The following is a 23,194-nucleotide window of genomic DNA, read 5'->3' as shown; positions in this document are numbered from 1 at the left end:
GTTTCTAATAGTGATCCCAGAAGCCTCCTAAATTCACTGACAGAGCTTCTTCTTGCAAAGTGCTTTTCTTATTTCAAAAAGTATAAAATATTTTAAACCTCTCTGTGCTGTGCCTACCTGGGGAGTGTTAGATGGACAGTGTAGAGGGAGCTTTACTCTGTACTTATCCTGTGCTATACCTGACCTGGGAGTGTTTGATAGGACAGTGTAGAGGGAGCTTTACTCTGTATCTAACTCTGTGCTGTACCTGTCCTGGGAGTTTTTGATGGGATAGTTTACAAGTGGTTTTACTCTTGTCCAGCATGTTTTACTTCTGTTCTGTATGAAGGGCATTACACTCCAAATATTAAATTGTCATGAGTGTCCACCTTTGACATTTGCACCTCAGCCCTAGTGTATCCTTCCAATGGTATTACACAGACAGAACAGAGGAAGTGCTGGTCAATGGCATTACCACACTGCTACCCTGTGTAGGTGAAAGCTTGGTTGATCAGAATCAATCCTTACTTCATAGATCAGCAAAGCAGGAGTTGTTTGACCAAGCTGCTGACCTGACACCCATGTAAAACCTAAGGCTTTTACCAAACTTTGGTCACCTACACTAACATCATTTTATGCTCTTGTCTGATAACAAGCCTGGTAAACACCTTGGGATATTTCATTTTATAAAAGGCACTATATACATGTGCTGTCTTCGAGTAGAGTGCATGAGACTGGGTCTTGAGTGTGTATTGGGAATCTCAGGGAATCCTGCTATCTCAGTAGGTTTCCAATAAACTGTGACTACTCAATTTTCAGTGCAATTTCAACACTGCCTGACAATACATAGACAGGATGTTCTCTGACTTCCTTCAAGCATACATCTTCTCAGCCTCAAAAGACTAGTAGCTACCCCAAAGACCTTGAGACGATCACACTGGGACTCTGTAATGGATCACACCGTAACTCCAGACTGGATTATATTGGTGCACCACTCGGATACAAATTCATGTGCCAAAACTCAATGGGTTTGGACGTTATCCCTCAATGAAAAAGAGGATCATAGATTAATTGTTACATCAAAGATGAAAGCCATTCAGCCCATTGTGCCCCTGCTGGCTCTTTAAAAGAGCTATCCAATTAGTCTCACTCCCCTGATTGTGAGAAATAAAAGCAGGTGCAGGTCATTTGGCCCATCAAACCTGCTCCATTGTTCAATTTCATCATGCCTGATCTTAGTTTTGCCATTTCTGGCCTTCCCCCATAAGTATTCACTTCCTTGTTGATCAGAAATCTTTCTAACTCAGCCTTGAATATATTCAATGATCCAGCCTCCACTGGTCCCTGGGGAAGAGAATTCCAAAGACGAACAAGCCTCTGAGACAATAAATTCCTCCCTTTCTTCTAAAAGGGAGACTCCTTCATTTTAACTTGTGCCACCTAGTTTTAGATTCCCCCATGAGAGGAAACATTCTCTCAGCATCTACTCTGTCAAGCCCCCTCAGAATCTTATATGCTTCAATAAGATCAACACTTATTCTTCTAAAGTCCAATGAGTATAGGCCTAACCTGCTCAACATTTCCTCATAAGACAACCCCTTCAACCCAGGAAGCAGTTTAGCGAACCTTCTCTGAACTGCTTCTAATGCAAGCATAGACCTCTTTTGGTCTCCTAAGGAGACAAAAACTGTACCAGTATTCTAGATGCAGTCTCACCAATGCCCCGGGCAGTTGTGGCAAGACTTCCCTACTTTTATATGCCACCACCTTGCAATAAAGGACAATTCACTGTTCTTTGCTTTAGCTCTGCATTTTTTCCTGCTAGTATTATCCAACTTCCCTTTGAAAGTTACAAATCAGCTTCCATTGCCCATAACTTTTGCAAACTGATGACATTATGATCACTGTTTCCCAAAAGGCTCACCCACTGAAACAGGCTCCTCTTACTCTGACTTCATTTCCGTGAACCATTTCCCCATATGCCCGTGTAGTTGTCTCACTGCCCTCAGTTAGTTTCCGTTCCCCCTCTCTCTCTATCCATCTGCTGGTGTCCCCATCCCACTGTCCTCAGTTACACCCTGCACCATTCTATCTATCTCTTGTTATAGGACAACGCCACTATCCCTGAAATCCATTCTGGTGAACAGTCATTGCACTCCCTCTATGGTAACTATACCTGTCCTTGGGTAAAGAGATCAAAATTGTACACAATATTCCAGGTGCCATCTCACCAAGGTGCTATACAATTAAAGCAAGACTTATTTACTCCTATACTCAAATTTCTTGCAACAAAGGGCAACAAACTATTTGCCTTCCTAATTGTTTGCTGCATCTGCATGTTAGGTTTCAGTGACTCATGAACAAGGACACCCAGGTCCCTTTTGACATCAACACTTCCCAATCTCCCATCATTTAAGAAATAGTCTGCATTTCTGGGCAGAATTTCCCAGTCAGCGTGCAGGGGCTGGGCCTGCTCGCCAACGTGTAACATGATGCGGGGTGATGTCGGGTATGCATCCCATTGTCACCCCGCGTCATTTAGATTTTCAGTTCGGTGGACGCGCAGCCAAATCGGCTGCACACCCGCTGAACTGTCAAAAGCCCATTAAGGCCTGTTGATTACCTATTTGAGGTCGTTGTCAGGGCTGCCCGTCCAGAGGGAGGGCAGGCCAGGAGCCCAGGTGGTCTTCCAAAAACACGTGAAACCTCATCTATGGGCGGGATGAGGTTTCATGAGGGTTTTAAAAATGTTTATTAAGTTTTAACATTCAAGTAATTGACATGTCCCAGCTCATGTGACAGTATCACATGAGGGGACATGTCAATAATTTTTTTCTTCTCCGCTCAGCACAGTTTTTAAAGTTGAAACAATCAGGGAGATCTGTGGGCTGTTCCGCGCATGCGTGATAGAGCGTACTTCCGGCTCAGGGAATTCCCCTTGCCCACACAGGGAGCGCACAATGCTTCAGGGCGGACCTTAATTGGCCTGCCCGCATAAAATGGCGGATCGGGAATCCACCTGCTTCCACACAATCTCCACCCCCCCCCACCACACCCCCGAGATGGGGGGAAAACACTTTTTCCTATCAAACCTAATAACTTCACATTTTTCCACATTATATTCCATGTGCCATGTTCTTATCCAATCTCTAAATCCCCTTGAAGCCTCTTTGCATCTTCCTCACAACTCACATTCCCACCTAGTTTTGTGTCATCCGCAAACGCAGAAATATTACATCTGGTCCACACATCCAAATCATTGATATAGATTGTGAACAGCTGGGGTCAAAGCACTGATTCCCACTAGTCACATACAGCCAACCTGAGAATGGCCCATTTATTTTAACTCTGTTTTCTTTCCATAACCAATTCTCCATCCATATCAGTATATTAACCCCAAACCCCATGTGCTCCATTTTTGCATACTAGCCTCTTGTGTGGGACCCTATTGAAAGCCTTCTGAAAATCCAAATATACTACATCAACTGGTTCCCCCTTATCTATTCTGCTACTCCAACAGAGAATTTGTCAAACATGATTTCCCTTTCATAAATCCATGTTGACTCGCCCAATCCTGCCATTATTTTCTAAGTGTCCTGCTATCACATCCTTTATAACAGATGCCAGCATTTTCTCTACTGCTGATGTTAGGCTAACAGATCTGTAGTTCCCCATTTTTGCTCTCCCTCCTTTCTTAACTAATGGGGTTACATTCGCTACCTTCCAAACTGCAGGAACCGTTCCAGAATCTATTGAGTTTTGAAAGATTTTGAAAGACCAACACATCCATTATCTCTATATTTACCTCCTTCAACACTCTGGGATGTAGATTATCAGGTCCATGGAATTTATCAACTTTCAGTCACATTAATTTCTCTGGTACTACTTTTTTATTTACGAACACTAATTCCTTTCAGTTCCTCATTCTCACTTGTCCCTTGGTTCTTTAGTACTTCTGGGAATTTTTTGTGTCTTCCTCTGTGAAAACAGACACAAACACCGGGATTTTCCAATCTTGCCTGCCAATGGAATCCTCCGATCCTCCTGAAAGTCAATAGACTTTCGGCTAGGCTGCCGTATCCCCCATGGTGGGTGCTGCCATGACGGAACCATAAAATCCCAGCCACAGTATTGGTTTAGCTTCTATGCTCTTGTTTATGGGTAGTACGCAACAGCCAAAGGCAAATTATTCACTCCCAAAATGTCGATAATAGAGATGAGCTGTGGTGCCTGCAATGCCCCAAGGCCAAGGGTCAGATTTGGATCTGCTACCCTGCTAGGAAGTCCTGGGCAGTGAACAGCATAAATGGTGCTGTGTGACCAGGAAAGCTGCATGTCTCTTCCTGCTTCTTGAAGAAACCTGCTGCAGTCCTGGAGAGAACAGTCAGACATCACATGGCTGATGCTTCAACTAGTTTCTCAAAACTCTGCAGAGGGAGCCCCAATACAGATGCATGGCCCTTTGTTCCATATTTAAATTGAGCATTGAATCTTACAGCAGAGAAGGAGACCATTCCATCCATTATACTGGTGCCAGCCCTTTAATAGAATTGCCCAATTAGCTCCAGTACCCTCTAGCTGGAGTTCAGGCCTGTCGATCAGTCTGAGGAGCTGGGAGAGCCAGATGTCTGGTCCCAGGCAACCTCTGTTCATGAGAAGATTGCATTTTAAAGTGGATATTGGGATGTTCATTGGGGAAGGTTGATGGGCAGTGTGACAGGAAGATTGGTGTAAGTAATGGCAGATTGCCTCAGCTCAACATGGCAGAATGTGCAAAGAGTCCGTCTAGTTGCCATTTCTGGTGTCCTTATTAAAATGCTTTTCATGATTTAAAATTAAAATAAGACTTCTTCCCTGTGGATGTACACCACCTCAAACCCTTCAGAGAAATTCCCCTGCGATATGAGCATCAGGCTTAACTGGAGGCAGAAAAACAATACACAAGACACATTAAAGTTCAAGGTTTATGACAAGGGATATGCTGAAGCAATTGTGTGCTGCAAATCAATCAAACATTTCTTCTATATATGAGCTGTAACTGAATATTATTTTTCAGTTGAACAGGTTATCATGCAGGACATACTCCCTGCAGAGGTGAAGCAGCTTAAAAGGTGAGCAACGGAATGTCCAAATATTCCTATATTTGACATCCTTCTATTGCAAGGTTTTGAATGAATTTGTCAAACTCCTCACAGCTGCTTCTGAATCTTGAGCCTTTGCATCTTTCCTCAGACGGAATCTCTTCAATCCAAGTCTCGGAATCAAGAATATACTGCATACTATTAGGGGCAAAATGAGGGCAGGGTGGGGCAGACAGAAAAGGAAAGAACAGTGAGAATAATTTAATGAGTATTACCCCCTGACTGATACGTTATAAGTATGTCAGGAGGTAGGCAAAGAAGTATAAAAGTAGTTGCAGTTAAACAGCACCTTTCACGACCTCAAGACATCCCATAACAGGTTACAGCCAAACAAAATACCTTTGACATGTAGTCTCAAGTAACATAGGAAATAGAAGTAGGCCATTCAGCCTGTCAAACCTGCCCTGTCATTCAAACAGATCATGGTTGATCATCTACCTCTATGCCATTTTCCACTATCAGCCTATCCCTTGATGTCATTAACATCCAGAAATCTATCAGCTTCTGTCTCTGATCTAATACTGGAAATTGCACTTTGTAAACTCCCAAAAAACGGCAATGTCAATGATAACCAGAGAATCTGTTTTTATGATGTTGATTGAGGGACAAATATTGGCCAGAACCCATGGGTAACACCCTTGCTTGTCTTCCAATTAGGGATCCTTGCATGCCTCTTCCAAAAGATGACACCTCCAACAGTGCGGCGCTCCCTCGGTATTGCACTAGGTTTGCCACACTAGGCTCTGTGCCCAGATTTCTGAAATGGGAGCCTTGAACCTTCACTCTACCAGGGCACACATCAGTAACGTGTAATAATTCGAGCACAGGTAGCCCAAAGGAAGGGGAGATGGGCAGCTGCTATCCTGTCAAAGCAACCTTGCAAACTCCTACCATCTTTCCCATTTATGATCTTACTTACTTTCCGCTTGAATCTTGGGTCTTGCCATCCTTCCCCATTAAGAGGTATGTCTTCTCAGCCAGTTCAATTGGGCAGGACTTCCGTTTCAGCAAAAACCGGACATCGTTCGCCATAATGTTCTCATCCTTTGCTATTTTAAAGATGAGGAGAGAATGTGGGTTATTTTCCACCTTCATTTTATAGCACTACTGTGTGAACATTTAACATTCATTGTCTCAGCTTATTAATCTCTCTGAACAGGCGAGCTGTCATAAACTTTATGATTAGCAACCCAAAATAATAACTGATTTTAAAAAAGACAGATCGTTGGCAAAACAAAATTCCGAAACTTTCTTCGATAGTTTCTGCTTCCCTGGTCTGCAATCTTCCGCTCCCTGAGGAGACAGATTAGGGACTAAATTCATCTCGCCTTTCCGTTATACACAGCACCTGCTAACCAGTTCCACTGCAGTCAATGGGATTAAATATCTGGCGCCGGCATTGAGCAGGCAGTCGATTCCATGGGCAGGATTCAATGCCCTCCCCCATCACTACCCGGCCCCAGAGGTGAGTTCAGAGGATTGGAGGGGGGTTGGCTTGGGGCGGTGATTCTACCGCTTTCCCAATTCCAACATCCCCACCCCCCCCCGATCAAGATCTGGGCAGGAAGGGCGGGGAGTGGCCGTCTCATCCAGAGGTCAATCGAGGCCTTTGACTAGCTACTGAAGGGCCATTTAAGGGCTTCATCCTGCTACCATGATATTCAACTTGCCATCCAGGAAGCCCAGCCAACAAACCCTGTCTGGTATGCTTGCAGCCCTGTAGTGGAAGGTCCCCCGCGCTCGGGCTACATCTAGATAAAGTGTTCTCTTCATGCGAGGGCAGCTATCTCACAGGGAGTTAAGAGATACATAGATACAGTTGAAAGTGTATGGTGAAATAGGACAGATTATTGGGAAAGTTGATGGCATGTGGCAAGAAGCTGAATTGAAATTAAAAGTTTGAATTTGCGAGAGAAAATTGTCAGAAATCGAGGAACCCTTGCAAGGGGCAGTGTGGGAGGATAGGGAGATGTGGAAAGCCGCCCCCCATGTTTCTGACCTTGCTTTCTTCACGTCAGTACCCCCACTCTCTGCTATCCCAATCCTGCCCACACTTCTCTCCAGGGATCCATAATCAATCCCTCCTGAGAGCCAACAGTGACCATCGCTCCTGGTGGCACTGCTAGTATTGGGGAGCTGCAGCCTCTGATTTGCTGGCATCCCCGTTGAGGGCTGAAAATCTGCCCTGCTCGCACCTTAACTCAGTGGGAGGCCTGGTGCTGCCCAAGCCTGGAGTAGCGTTGGGCCTCCCGGAGAATAGCAACAAGGGGTTCCCACCGCTCGTCCAGCCTGTGGGTGGACCACCCATCGCCAACATTACATTCTGCGCTATACTACAGTTTTGCACCACTCAGAGACAAATTCATAGCACAAGATGTCAAACGGGCGAGAGAAAAATAGCACAAAATTCACAGAATCACAGTGCAGAAGAGGCCATTCAGCCCATTGAGTCTGCACCGACACGTGAGAAACACCTGACCTTTCTACCTAATCCCATTTACCAGCACTTGGCCCATAGCCTTGAATGTTATGACGTGCCAAGTGCTCATCCAGGTACTTTTTAAAGGATATGAGGCAACCCGCCTCCACCACCCTCCCAGGCAGTGCATTCCAGACTGTCACCACCCTCTGGGTAAGAAGGTTTTCCCTCACATCCTCCCCCCTCCCCAAACCTCCTGCCCCTCATGACTGACCGTTCAACTAAGGGGAACAGTTGCTCCCTATCCACCCTGTCCATGCCCCTCAAAATCTCGTACACCTTGATCAGGTCGCCCCTCAGTCTTCCCTGCTCCAATGAAAACAACCCAAGTCTATCCAACCTCTCTTCATAACTTAAATGCTTCATCCCAGGCAACATCCTGGTGAATCTCCTCTGCACCCCCTCCAGTGCAACCACATCCTTCCTATAATGTGGTGACCAGAACTGCACACAATACTCCAGCTGTGGCCTCACCAAGGTTCTATACAACTCCAACATGACCTCCCTACTTTTGTAATCTATGTCTCGATTGATAAAGGCAAGTGTGCCATATGCCTTTTTCACTACCTCACTAACATGCCCCTCTGCCTTCAGAGATCTATGGACACACACACCAAGGTCCTTTTATCCCTCAGAACTTCCTAGTGTCATGCCATTCATTGAATACTTCCTTGTAAAATTACTCCTTCCAAAGTGTATCACCTCACACTTTTCAGGGTTAAATTCCATCTGCCACTTCTCTGCCCATCTGACCAGCCTGTCTATATCTTCCTGTAGCCCAAGACACTCAACCTCACCTTTAACCACCCGGCCAACCTTTGTGTCATCCGCAAACTTACTAATCCTACCCCCCCACCTAGCCATCTATGTCATTTATATAAATGACCAATTATAGGGGACCCAGCACAGATCCCTGTTGTACGTCACTGGACACTGGCTTTCAGTCGCTAAAGCATCCTTCTATCATCACCCTCTGTCTCCTACAACTAAACCAATTTTGAATCCACTTTACCCTGTATCCCATGTGCATTTGCCTTCTTTATAAGTCTCCCATGTGGGACCTTGTCAAAGGCTTTGCTGAAATCCATATAAACTCCATCAACTGCACTATCTCCATCCACACAGCTGGGCACCTCCTTAAAAAATTCAATCAAATTTGTTAGGTATGACCTCCCTCTGACAAAGCCATGCTGACTATCCCTGATCAAACCCGGCCTCTCCAAGTGATTGTTGTGATCATTGTTGTGATTGTTCAGACCAATTAGTCAACTGGACCATGAGCAGGAAAGGCTACAGTTTGGGCTGGTCAAAAGACTTTTAATGGGAATATCATTCACCTCTGCGGCCCGAATCAAGAAAACTATAGGGAAGAAATGTCTGTGTTAAATTTACTTACAACGTTTGATGGACTCTATGATGAAGGCAGTGTAGGCCTTGAAGCTTCCTGTTGTATTTACACCAGTTATCCTGACCATATAGGCTGAAAAAAGTGGAACAAATCAATTGTTAGAAAACTAGTTTCAAATTTGATTTTTTTTTTCAAAAAAGGAGAGATTTAATAAAATATCCATTTTATAGAATCTTAAAGAAAACATTACCACACCAAAGGGGCCATTCAGCCCATCATCTGTACAGGCTGGAAAAGATCTATCCAGCCAAATTTCACTTAATCCCACTTTCTAGACCTTCAAGTGCATAGCCAAGAATTTTTTTTTAAATGTTTGAGCCTCCATCATCTTTTCAGACAGTGAATTCCAGACCTCCACAACCCTCTGGTGAAAAATAAATCCTCAACTCCCTCTAATACTTGCATCAACTACTTTAAATCTTGAGTATTGTTGAAAAAAGAGACAAGCTGTCAAAATTTTTGGCTTACACTCATCAGGACAGATTCACAAGAGTACCAAATCCGAATATGTATCTTTTTGTCTTTTCTATGGTTTAACAAGCAATTGCTAATCACCAATATAAATTGGAAAGTTAATTTCTTGTGATATGCCTTGCTTACACTGTGAAATAATTGCTACAGTTGGTCCAAACTCCATTTTCCAGTGAGTAAGGTCAGACTGTGATAGGCAACAGTGTCCTTTATTCAGTCTCCACATCAATGAGCTGATTAAACCCCCCTTCCCCCTCATATGAATCCTGCCAAAGGCTGTGTATCCATTATTAATATGTCTCTACTCCATTCTATTGGCAAATCTAGCATTTTATTGCACAGTGCTGAGCATGAAGATGCAGGCCCACTGGTAAGATACTGCAGCATAATCTGTGCCCAGTCTCAACATTCCCAAATGGAGGAATCGGAAGCATTTACCATATTCTACAATTGGAGCGTAGCATGCAAAACTCATCCGTGCATCTCCAGCTACATCTTGGGAAAATGTTCTCTTCATGCGAGGGCAGCTACCTGAGAGAGAGAGAGAGAGAGAGAGAGAGCAAAGAGATCCATAGATACTGCCCAAGGCGTAATGTGAAATGGGACAGGTTAACTGGGCAAATGGACGGCCTGTGGCAAGAAATCTGAATTGAAATAAATAGGTCAATATTGCAAAAGAGAATTGTCAGTCAGTCTGGCAGTTACTGGCTAGTTCTCTGCAGGGTGAAATATATTCCCTACTTTAATCTGGATTCCACCAGTGTGATGTATCTGGAAAATTAAACCCCAAGGTTGGATCCAGTAAAAGTTAACATCACCCCTGATAATTATTTATATCTAATGCTATGGAATCATAGAATCATACAGATTAGAAAGAGACCATTTGGCTCATTATGCCTGTGCCAGCTCTTTGAAAGAGATGCCAAATCAGTTCCCTGCCTTGCTTTTTCACCATAGCCCTACAGTTTTTCCCTACCAGTATATATCCAATTCCATTTTGAAAGTTACCATTGAATCTGCTGTCACCATCCTTTCAGACGGCACATGCTAGATCGCAACAAATTGCTGCAATAACAGAATTCTCTTCTGTTGCCAGTCATCTCAAATCTGTACCTTCTGGTAACCAAGCCTCCGTGCCACTGGAAACAGTTTCTCCCCATTTACTCTATCAAAACCATGCATGATTTTGAACACCTCTATTAAATGTCCTCTAACCTTCTCTGCTCTGAGGAGAATAATCCTACTTCTCTGGTATCAGATCTCCAACAATGCTGAAGCATAAAAGGCTCAGACAGCACACATCAGGCTGAGGCAGGAAACTAAACACAGCTGTTAGCTATCTTTGAATATATAATGATGGAAACTTACCTTCAGCACATTCACAAACATCATTCTGGCAGAGTTTTGACACAATGGTGCTTTGCTCCGGAGCGTTGTAAAATATGGCGCATTTAGTGTCTGCAACCCAAGCATCAAATCATCAGAATAATATCATTTATACAGCTACAGTTACTGTTAGATGCAGTCATTAGAAATTCTAAATGTAACATCTGCCAGCAGTGTATAGTCACTTGTAATGGTTGTTCAATCAACAAACAGACAAAGAATCACAGATAATCAAATTAAGGTGAAATTATTCTTTACAGTATTTTTGCTGTATGGTCCAAATGTGTCAGGTCCTGTCAACATACAGCCCACATATGTTAATAGGGCATGATTCAGGCCAGTCTAATGCTGTCTGGTCTGTGCGCGCCTCAGTGTTAGCTCCTGTCCTTGTACAGTACACAGCAGGTAATAGGGGATGATTCACTCCAGTCTGCCAATGTACAGCCCATGTGTCTCAGTGCCAACTCCAAAACATGTACAGTACACAGCGAGTAAAAAGTGAGTGATTGCCTCTTCTGTGGTAAGGTACAACTCTTGTGTTTCAGTTTCAAGCCCTTTACATTTACAGTGCCCAGCAGGTAAAATGGAATGATTCTCTCCTGTCTGGCAATATACAGCCAGTGTCAGCTTCAGTGCATGCACAGTATACAGCAGGTAAAAAGAAATTATTCATTCCTGTCCGGTATTGTACGACCTATGTGTGTCCCAGTGTTAGCACATATATATGCATAGCCCACAGGAAATTATTCATTTCTTGAGGTATCAACCTGGGGAAGATCCTGGTTCATTGCATATTTGAATCAGAGCAGTAGCCATGTTGAAGTGGAGTCTCTACTCACTGGGGTTGTAATAGTCATAAAGTGTTGCACTTGCTGGTTGTATTAATCCAATAGGAATAATTTGCTTAGCACCAAATACAAAACATTCTCTGTGTTCAGTGACCTACAGAGGAAACAATCAAAACAAGTTCAGAAACGAACATATAAAATATGATTTTAGCTATTCATTCCAGGAATATAGACACAGGAGGTGACAATTCACCTCTTGAGCCTTCTCCCCCATCCATTCAGATCATAGCTGATTGATATTTTGACCACGTTTGCTCATCTTTGCTCCACATCCACTGATACTGAATAAAAATCAATCCATATCAGTCTTTAAAGCTCCAATTATCTCCAATATCCATCGTCTTTTGGGGGAGATATTCAACCATCACACAGTGTGTGATAAATGTCTTCCTGGTTTCATCCTTGCAAGGTTTAACTCAAGGTAATTAATATGTTACCTGGTTTTTGACTCACTGACCACAGGAAATAGATAGAAAGGGGGAAACTATCTGTAACATGCTAAATACATAGGTATTACTTTTGTTGGAACAATGAACAATGATTCCTTCAACATTTTGCACTCTTCACAGTGGTCCATACAACATTTCATATAAACTGTTTGATAATTCTTACAGCTTTCCCAAAGTGTTGGTTTCTACCATTGGAAATCTTGTTGTAGAATAAAGCTGCATTTGGTTTCAGGAAGCTGCAAACGTCCTTGCCATTCTCAGGTTACTAGGATGCCAAGGGGATTTGTTTTCTGTTTTTGGGTGATTATCCAGTAAACATTCCCAAGAACAGTATGTGAATGGTGGGTTAGGAGTAGTGGGAATGTGGGAGTAGGGCATTGGTGGGGGTTGGGGGGGGGGTGCTGTTTACAGAGCAACAGGCCCCCAAGCTTTAACCTATGATGGCCTTGTCCCAACTTCAAGTGAAATAGTTTGGGCTCATACTGCCTGATTATCCGATTACCCAGAGCTCGTGAAGCTGTATCAGGAGAGAAAGAGGAATGGAAATATACAACATAATTTACAAAGGAAACACGCAATGCAAATGGTGCCATTACCGTCTCAAGGTAGAGGAGCACTCTCCCGTCTTTGAACTCATACGAATCGATGTACCTATCGGCAAGATTTTTTAACTGGAAAATGAACATATTTCCAATTACAATCATTTCAATCACATTCACTCCTTATTGATATTGGCACCTTTCTTGCTGTGCGTGTTAGTGTAGCTATGACGCAATGATACTTTCTAGACCACATAATTGCAACTTTCCTTACATCTGTAATGGGAAACTTCATATGGAGAAGGAACATGTAAACCTACCTGAGAACTACCAGTAACTCTTTCCCGTCAACCCAAATAGGGCAGTGGAAACTTCAACAGAAGGGCCTACAATAGCTGAGACTGACCAGAAGCATTTGGGAAACTGACATGGCCCAAGGATAGATTTGAACATTGTGAAGAACATGGACCATTTCACCCCTGTCCACCAGGATGCCCAAGGAAGATAGGCTGACTCCCTATTATACTTTTTCTGTGCCTGTAGTAATTGAAAGTCAGTTGGGATCTAACAACTAATTAGGGTTTGCAACTTAATCATTTTATTGTGTTTAATCAACTCTTCGACACATGCAGTGCCTCTAGCAGATGTATAGAGAAATCAACATAATTACCCCATTCCCTTCTGCCTTCACCAATCTTTTTAATCCTAACTCTACATATTGTAAAGGAACTTTATAGGCCTCTAGTCATGCACACTGTCCTAGATGATTCTTTATAGGATGACAGGTGTTACTGTGAACAGCACCTGCAGAAATGTGATAGTCCGTACAAACTTTCAGTTTGCCAATCTGTTTATGATCCATGCGTGTAGCTAATCCTCTTAAGCTCATTGTCCCATCATTTTTATCTGAAGTCTCTTTTGGCAATCTCTTTTCACAATGTAGTGGCAAGAAGTCAACAGCATGAATCCTCACCCTCCACTTCTATTTGAAGACGGCTACATCAGACCCTGACACGTTAAACCCTAAGGCATCTTGGAAATAAATAACTTTAATCATTTCATTTTCCTAGCTACAGTAGAAATACGCAAGCCAAATATAAAGAAATAGAAAGCAAAAACACTTTTGTAATGAGGGATTAAATGCTAATTGTCACGACACACACACATACACACAAATACATCCCCACCCCCTCCCCCCTGCCCCCACCCCAGGATACCTTACAATATATAGAGACTTAAAAGATTTATATAGGAGCTCAGAGCATTCAGAGAATTCTGACCACAATCTCAACTTCTTATTTCTACAGACTTTCCTCATCACAGGTTAATAGGTCAGGTCTTGACTCAAAAAACTTTCTAAACCAAACACATCAGCCACTATCTGTGGAGTGTAAATGGAATGTCAAGATAACCCACCCTCAGCCACTACTGTTTTCACCAATCCCATATATTTTTTGTTATTAGAGAAGTTTCTCTGTGTAATAGTCACTTTGATCTGAAACCTTCCCTTTCTAGCCATATCTTTTTGGTAAATGAGTTAACCTCTGAGCACCAATAACCTGTTCGTCGATCCTTAGTTTGGATTTGACCTGAACCGCTCAGCTCCTCACCTCATTACAGCCTCGATTGTAAAGTGGACGGAAGACCTCGCTCCCCACAGTGAGACTGGCTGCTCATGGTATCAATTGTGGGATCAAGGAGCCTGTGAAGTTAGTAAGACTCCGGGGAAAACTTCCTACTAGCTTGAGTCAGGCCTAGCAGAAAAGGAAAGACGGCTGTTGTCCTTAGATATCAATCATCTCAGACCCAGGGCATCGCTGCAGGGGTTAGTCCGGGCAGTGTCATACGCCGAACAACCTTCAACTGCTTCATCAATGGCCTTTCCTCCATCATAAAGTAAGTTGTGGGAATGTTTGCTGATGATTGCACAGTATTGAATTCCATTCAGAACTTTGTAGATCATGAAGCAGTCACAAGACCTGGACCCAATCAGGTTGGTGCTGTTAAGTGGCAAGTAACATTCTCACCACACAAGTGCCAGGCAATGACCAATTAACCACCAACAGGACAAAGTCTAGCCAGTTGCTTAATTTCACTGTCCCTATTATAGGCCCACTTTGGCATTAAGAACTATCTCGGTGTCTGTGCACAGTGATATCAGTGTTTGGGTAGCTTTATCCTATTATTTCTAACTTGTTTCCAAATAAGACACCAAACAAAGATAATTGTCAATGCCCAAATTGATTTCATGACTTTACCATGAACGTAGTTTGTTTTAAAAAAAAACATTAATTCAGACAATTCCCCAGCAAAGTGCGATCAATAACGTCGGGAGGAAGGAAGGTCTGACCTTGTCCAAATCTGCGTGTTCTGGCTCGAATCCACTGAGGAGAGAGATATCCACGATGGCCATCCCAGAGGCTCTATGATCCTTGTCACCATCGGGCTCATGCCTTCGTGAAACAGACAAATGCGTTTCGAATCAATTCATGAGGAAAGTGTATCAATTGATATACAGTCCAGTGACAGTGACTCTGGGTGCCGTAAACACGAAGGAAAGCGTCTGCCACGTTTAATTTTAGACAAGACAGAACGTGTGTATTCTTGACGTATTGACGAGAAATTGCTTGAGCAATTTGAATGGAAACGCTCGTTTCTTACAAACAATAGCGTTGGCAAATCATTTCAACTGAGGATGGAAGCAATTTCTCACCAACGCTTCCAGTCTTATCAATTTGCAAGGATTCAGTCTTTATGTTACAGTTTCCGTGGCTATCCCAATCCAGCACCAGCTTTAAAATCACATGTTTAGAAAGAGAACAGGGTAAGAAATACAATGTCCAATAGTCAATCCAAAACGGTGCCTGCAAAATGCGTTTTTGAAGAAATGCACCACGTTTACGGTAAGGGCCAATTCATGCGCGCATTGTTCGTTTACACACAATATTGGGCTCTATTCTGAGATCAGCGGCGAAGCAACAGCACTCCCTGCTGACCTTGAAGGATACACACACAAAGGTCGAGCGATCACTGTAGCGCAGTTCGACACGCCACACCCCACACGCCACCCCGCCGCCCTCCCCTTTTCTGACAGGAGTATAAATCTGGCACTAAGGGAATGCCTTGACATGCAGCAGTGGTGTCAGGAATAGGTAAGCAGCCAATCACATTGAAGGATGTTCTCATATACACACACACCAACCAAGAAGTTAAAAGCACTTAACATTCTTCAACTTTAAATCGTCAGATCCTGAAATTAACGATGATTGGATTTAGATAGAAGCTATAATATCGGTATACAAAACTTTTAACAGGCCACTTTAAGATATGTGGAATTTATTAATTATAATGGAGACATTTGACATTCAACAACTATAATATTAGCTTTTCAGGCTCCAGTGAGGTTGTTTAACAGTAAGTATGAATTTAGTATCTTATTAATTAATTATCCAGGAGGGCTTGTGGGACAGTGATAACATCTCTACCTCTCAGAGGACTGGAAACTCCTGATTCAAGAACCACTCCAGGACTTAATGATCAAGGAAGGGACAATCGTAATGTGGCTAAACATATTGACAATCAGGTTGTAAATTCTTCTAATACCTAAGATTGGGAGAGTTTTCTTATCAGCCATAGTGTGAAACATAAACAAAATTAGCTGGAAAACCTCAGCAGGTCTGTTAGCATCTGTGGAGAGGACTCGAAACATTAACTCTGTCTTCCTCTCCACAGATGCTGTCAGACCTGCTGAGTTTTTTCAGCTATTTTTGTTTTTGTTTCAGATTTCCAGCATCCGCAGTATTTTGCTTTTATCATAGTGTGGAACATAACAGCTTAGCCAAGAATAATCATGAACAAATCCAAGCCCATAATCCCTGGAGGAGGATTAAAAATCCACTTCATCTCAAATTGCATTTGAGTTGGGCATGCCTCCACAGCCTCTGGGGAAGTGTAAATCACTGATAGCAACTTCTGGATTTCTATATTATTCTGCATAAGTGTGGACTCTGGAAGTTGCTGTCAGTTTCAGTTGAACAATGACAATGCAATAATTGATTTCATGTGGAAGAAGTTATTGGTACTGACCACACGCAGACTTCATAATAAAGGGTCGTGGCTTTATCATCAATTGGAGCATCCCTCCTCCTCCGGGATCGCATATCGAACCAGCCAATCCCAGCCACTGGCTGGTCAGCTGCTAAAGGCTCATCATAATCTTCATAGTCGGAGTAGTCTGGGCGGCCTACAAGAATGGAAAATCTCATTGTCATTTTATTCCTTCAATGTGCATTCAGTAGTGACCAGCTGTATCTGCTCAACACAAAATTTCCAAAGCGGAAAGGACACTTAGTCAATTTATATTATCAGTTTATGAATTCCCTGCCCTCTTTTCTATGGTTTGTAGCTTATGCCAAGTTGATCAACCATTTTGGGCAATTTCTTTATTTTGCAAGATCAAAGACCAACATATTAAATAGTGCTTTCTCACAGACTGATGTAAAAACAAGAGCACTCACCTCTCCGAGAAACAGTGTGACAACATTCATAGGTCCAGTTTTAAATAAAAATTATAATATATCATTAGGTGATTGCTGAGCTTCAAATATGTGTTTGAAACAAACAGGTTTACCACTTCTGCAACTCAAGGGATCTTATCATATCATCACAGAGTTCTGATCCTGAATCTTGTCATCTTAGTAGATGGTGATGAGGACAGTTATAGATTTCACAATGATATGGACAGGGTGGTGAAATGAGCCAGAAGTATGGCAGGCCGGAATTAAATGTGAATAATTACAAAGGGATCTACTTTGGGAGGTCTATTATGGGAAGCTATACGAGAAATGGCATGAACTTGGAAAATTGTTAGATCAATGATACCTTGACATTCATATACACAAATCCCTATTGGTGTTAGGGCAATTTGATAAGGTAGTTAAAAACACACATTGTTTCCTTGACTTTATAAATAAAGGGCCAGAATATAAAAACAAAAGATTATGCTAGAACTTTATAAATCACTGGTTAGGACTCAGCCAGAGTATCGTGGAGAATTCTGGGCATCACAGTTCAAGAAAGACGTAAAGGTCTTAGAAAAGGTACAAAGGAGATTTAGCAAGATGTCGCAGGAATTGTTCTGGACACAGTAAAGGCTGACCCCACTCATGAAAGGATCGAAAGTGAGAGGACACAGGTTTAAAATAATTTGCAAATGAAGCAAAAATGGTTTGAAGGAAAGAATTGCTTTTATGCAGCCAGTGGTTAAGGTCTAGAATGCACTGACAAAGTCTGGTGCAGGCAGGTTCGATTGAGGCATTCAAAAGGGAGTTACACTGTTATTTCAAAAGGAAGAACGTGCAGTGTTATGGGGAGAAGGTGGGAGAATGGCACTAAGATGACCTGCTCATGAGAAGAGCTGGTGCAGTCACGATGGACTGAATGGCCTCCTTCTGCACTGTACGAATTCTATGATTCTGTAATTGCGATGGAAGGTTAAGACATCACCCAATTAAGTCTTAACTATGCTGAAAGCGTTTGATAGAATATGTACTGACAAACCATTCCCTGTGGTGACTGTGTCAACAGCAGAAGATGACAGATTTCAAATCATTGGCAAAAGAGCTCTGTGATTTACCGGAATCTGGAACAGTCTCTACCTGAAAGGATAGTGGAGGCTGATTCAATTAATAATTTATAAAGCCTTTTGAAGGATGAGGAATTTACAGGGTTATAGAAAAAAGAAGGGGTCTGGGCCTATTCCTGCCTGGATTTTTACAGAGCCAGTACAGGCTCCTTGTTGACCTGTTAAGTTTCTATGACTCTGATTTTGAATGACAACGTGGTGACTTCCAATACTCACTTGCAATTTCCACCTTGCCTTTAACCGTAACTTCAAGTTGGAAATAATCACAAGTGTCCTTGGGTTCCGTCAGAAGGTGGTATGTCTTCATAAACTACAATTTTTAGGGGAAAAAAATCTTGGTTAAAATGAAGAGCCAGAAGATCACGAGTTCTACATGGGTTGTGGGCAACAGTGATGTTTGTTGTTACTGTTTTGAGAAACAAGGAGTGTATTTCAAATACAGCAAGAAACAGTTTCACTGGGCACAATATTTTGGGGACATTGTATAAAAAAAAGGATGAAAATTTAATTGTTACTGCAATATCGTGGTCAATGGGTTCTATTAGAACATATGTAGAATTGCTGAGAATATTAGCAAGGTGGGAAATCTCCCTGCAGTGTTTGCCATGTCCCCGATGTATTGTGATCTGATTCCTCAACCCATCACAAGACTAGCAAAGAATGCCTGATACCCGTAAAACTCTGGATTGTAGTGGGGTGATAGAAAGAATAAAATGCTTGATATTTTACAGCTGGAGAAGATCTAAACTTCTGAACGGTGACTTGAGGCTTAATTTCTGCATATGTAATGAAATAGGAGTGACTTCAGGATAGAAATGGAATGTTCCTCTAACAGTTCACAGCAGGGGAAGAGCCATTCAGTCAAAGTGGTCCACAGGAACTTCCACTCCTGCTACTTCATCTTACCCTTGGTGTTTATGCTCCATACAAGGCTCCACCATCTCACCATTCCTGTATTCCTTTCTCCCTCATGTGCTTATCTAGCTTCCTCTTAAATGTTTCTACATTATCCATCTCAACAACTCCCTGTGATAGCAAGTTCTACATTCTCACCACTTTCTAGGTAACGAGGATTCTCTTGAATCCCCTATTGGATCGATTAGTGATTATCTTAGAATTATGTCCCCTAGTTTTGGAGTCCCTCGCTGACAGAAACACCTTCTCCATGACTTTCATGATATTAAAGCCCTCTATCAGGTCACCCCCTCAGTCATCTTTTTTTCAAAACTGAAAGAGCCCCAGCCTGTTCAATCTTTCTTGACAGTTGTAATCTTGCTATTCTGGTACCCTCTTTGCAAATCTATTCCTGCACTTACTCCAGTGCCTCCATATCTCTATAATATGGAAACCAGAATTGTACTCAATGCCGCAAGTGTGGTCTAACCAATGTTTGGTGCAAGTGTATATGTGTGGGCTGGGGGTGGGGATGGAATGGGGTGGGGAGAGGGGCTGTGATTTAGAACCACAGGTACAGTTTAGATAAAAAAGACCTTATCACATAACTGAGTAGGATAATAAGGTTGTCCTTGAATGATGAAAAATTTGGAACCGATTAAAAGCAGCAGAGTTCTACACCTATATCTATACATAGACATCTATATGTCTCTCATATATATATGTTAGTACGGCAATCTCAGAGAAAGCTTATAACCCATTACTTCTTAATGATAATTAGCAACAGGTTTTGTATATTCAGTTAAAGTGCAACAGCGCTAGTTTGGGGGAGATGGTGGTATCATGGTAATATCACTGGGGCCAATAATTCAGACAACCAGCCTAATACTCCAAGGATTAAAAAAACCAGAAAATGCTGGAAAGACACGGCAGGTCTAACAGCATCTGTGGAGAGAGAAACAGAGTTAACGTTTTGAATCTGTATGACTCTTCTTCAGAGCTGAAGAGGTGTAGAAATGTGATGGATTATATAGTTGGAGAGAGGCTGTAGAAGGTGGGGCAGAATAGAAGGTCAGGGATAGATGGGAGCTCAGGAGAGATTTAGCAAAAAAGTTATGGACACAAGACAAAGGGACTGTTAATGGTAGTGCTAAAGACTCAAGAAGGTGCTAATAGTGGCATAAAGATAAGGTAGCAGAATTTGTTAAAAGCAGGACAAGGGTCAGCACTCTGTGAAAGCACAACAAGTTAGCGATGACCCTGTGGGGAAAGGGGGAGGGAGAAAATATATCAAAATGAAGGAGAAAGTTCATGGCCTGAAGTTGTTGAACTCAATGTTAAGTCTGGAACACTGTAAGGTTCCTATCTGGAGGATGAGGTGCTGCTCCTCTAGTTTGCGTTGGACTTCACTGGAATATTACAGCAGGCCAAGGACAGAAATGTGGGCATGAGAGCAAGCTGGCAAGTTGAAATGGCAAGCGACGGGAAGGTTGGGGTCATGCTTGCAGACTGAGTGAAGATGTTCCACAAAGTGGTCACCCAGTCTGCATTTAGTCTCCCCATTGTAGAGGAGACCACACTGTGTGCAGCGAATATGGTAGACTAAATTGAAGGAGGTGCAAATGAAATGCAGCTATTAACACATTCCGCTACCTTACATTTATGCCATTACTAGCACCTTCTTTAGTCTTTAATGCTACCATTAACAGTCCCTTTGTCTTGTGCCCATGACATCTCTTCTGAACTCCCACCTATCCCTGACCTTCTACTCTGCTCCAACCCCCTCTCCAAATATATAATCCATCACATTTCTACCTCTGTTCAGCTCTGCAGAATAGCCATATGGACTTGAAATGTTAATTCTGTTTCTCTCTCCACAGATGCTGCCAGACCTGCCTGAGTCTTTCCGGCATTTTCTGTTTTTATTTCAGATTTCTAGCATCCACAGGATTTTGCTTTATGCTAATAATTCGGGGACATGGGTTCAAATCCCACCACAGCAGCTGGTGGAATTGAAATTCAATTAATAAATCTGGGATATAAAGCTAGCCCCAGTAAAGGTGACCATGAAACTATCATCGATTGCCATAAAAACCCATCTGGTTCACTAATGCCCTTTAGGGCAGGAAATCTGCCGTCCTTCCCTGGCCTGAGCTACATGTGACTCCAGACCCACAGCAATGTGGTTGACTCTTAACTGCCCTCTGAAATGGCCTAGCAAGTCACTCAGTTTAAGGAAAATTATGGATGGGCAACGGATGCTGACTCTGCCAGCGAAGCCCACATCCTGTGAAAGAACAAAGGAAAACACTATTTACTTATTTAGTTCAATAGTTGTGGGGGACAGGGAGGAAAGTGGAGTTAAGGCCACCTCAGATCAACCATGATCTTGTTGACTGGGGAGCAGGGTCGAGGGACCGAATGGCCTACTCCTGCTCCTATTTTTTGTGTCCTTATATTTACTTGTTTAACTAAAAATATTTACTCACGGTGAGAGTTCCATTCCCGTTGCCCGACAGATGGATGTTAATAACTTCTCCCAGGGGGAACTAAAATGAGACAGAAATAAGTTCTGTGTTATGAACCATCATTCTCTTTATAGTTCACATATCAGGTCTTTAAACATTATTCTCTGAAGGGGTTCTGCTCAAGATTTGTGCACCGGTCTGACCTCTGTCCTGCGGGATCTATTCCCATTTGCCATGTAAACCATCCAATGCCTTTAGCGTTCCTGAACCCCAGGTTTAGACCTGCACTGAATTACACTGGCATAAAGAACCATGGGTGTTAAATTGCACACGAGCGGGGAGACAAAACGGGCAATATTGCACCTGTCATATATTATATATGTCCCGCCCAATATTCAGCCCCATTAACTTCAATCACACTGGATTTTGTGTTATATAACGAGGGGCGCGCATGGGGATTCTGTCTACTTTGACCCTCCGCCCACATCCAATTCCACCTACTGTGTTCCTGGACCTCCTGTATGATGGATTCCCAGCTTTCCTGTTTGTTAATTTCCAGATAAGAAACGCACCTACCACCTCCACAAATCTTTCCCCGGTTTTGCAACAGATAAAATAATCCTTTCCTGAAATTCATCTCTGAAGCGGACCAAGTTGTAAACTAATTTTGGAATGCCAATTTCTTTAACTGTTATCAATATAGTCATTTGGCCATACATAACTTGAGTATTGCTGATAAAGAGAAATGTCTAAGCTTTTTTTTGCACTTAGCAGGACACTCGCAAGAATACCAATATAAAGGGGGAAATAACAATTTATACTGTATGTAAAGAGGGTGCTGATTGGTTGGCAAGTGGAGTTGCCATGGAGAATGCACCACTGAGGTGACTGACAGTTAACTGCCAAGCATTGTTTGAAATTTAAACCAGGCAGCTTGACCCTGATTGGTCAAGGCATTGCCCTGAGGAATGAGTCAGCGAATGGCTGTCACTTATTTTGTTTAGTTGAAACTGGATCAATGTATGTACATGTTCTTTCTGTCTGCAAAGAACAGTGCCCTGTGTGTTAATGTATGTACTGGAAGCTACTTACATTAATACACAGGGCCCGGTTCTTTGCAGACAGGAAGAATAATGTCATCCATATATCCCTAGAGTGATTACATTCTGTGGATAAATGTACAGTCCCATTCTCTAAGAAGGCATCGAAATCACATAAAGAATTGACTTTAGATTCAATTCTTACCTTTAACTCATCCTGTATTAAAGCATTCTTCCCTTTTAAACTAAGTTTTTCCTTGTTGCTTCTACTTGGGCTGCTGAATGTAAATAGAATATCGATTTCCTCAGGCTGAAAGGTTGCAATGCTGTATTCTGACAGAGCTTCCAGGGCAACCACTGTGTCCTTATCAACAAAAAGAGGGAACATACTGAAATATACTCACCAGTAATTTATGGATGGATACATGTTGATTGAATGATATGACTG

General features: G+C 42.4%; 1 protein-coding gene across 1 annotated transcript in view; it reads right to left on the bottom strand.

The window, feature by feature from the left end:
- Positions 1-4,947: 4,947 nt before the first annotated feature.
- The window catches only part of LOC121291273 (complement C4-like), a 104,299-nt gene continuing 86,052 nt past the window's right edge, over positions 4,948-23,194 (bottom strand). Inside the window, exons 30-42 of the mRNA XM_041212343.1 lie at positions 22,952-23,110; positions 21,728-21,787; positions 18,561-18,654; positions 16,787-16,943; positions 15,697-15,810; positions 15,051-15,153; positions 12,758-12,832; positions 11,704-11,806; positions 10,843-10,936; positions 9,917-10,005; positions 8,996-9,079; positions 6,040-6,169; positions 4,948-5,258 (exon numbers count right to left, since the gene is read on the bottom strand). Coding sequence (XP_041068277.1) covers positions 5,117-5,258; positions 6,040-6,169; positions 8,996-9,079; positions 9,917-10,005; positions 10,843-10,936; positions 11,704-11,806; positions 12,758-12,832; positions 15,051-15,153; positions 15,697-15,810; positions 16,787-16,943; positions 18,561-18,654; positions 21,728-21,787; positions 22,952-23,110 — 1,404 coding nt within the window. The 3' untranslated portion in view covers positions 4,948-5,116. The remainder of the gene's footprint in view (positions 5,259-6,039; positions 6,170-8,995; positions 9,080-9,916; positions 10,006-10,842; positions 10,937-11,703; positions 11,807-12,757; positions 12,833-15,050; positions 15,154-15,696; positions 15,811-16,786; positions 16,944-18,560; positions 18,655-21,727; positions 21,788-22,951; positions 23,111-23,194) is intronic.

Source organism: Carcharodon carcharias, chromosome 19 (assembly GCF_017639515.1).
Source record: "Carcharodon carcharias isolate sCarCar2 chromosome 19, sCarCar2.pri, whole genome shotgun sequence".
In the NCBI taxonomy this organism is placed as follows: domain Eukaryota; kingdom Metazoa; phylum Chordata; class Chondrichthyes; order Lamniformes; family Lamnidae; genus Carcharodon; species Carcharodon carcharias.
The sequence above is the reverse complement of the archived record's forward strand: the minus strand, read 5'-3'. Positions and strand labels throughout refer to the sequence as shown.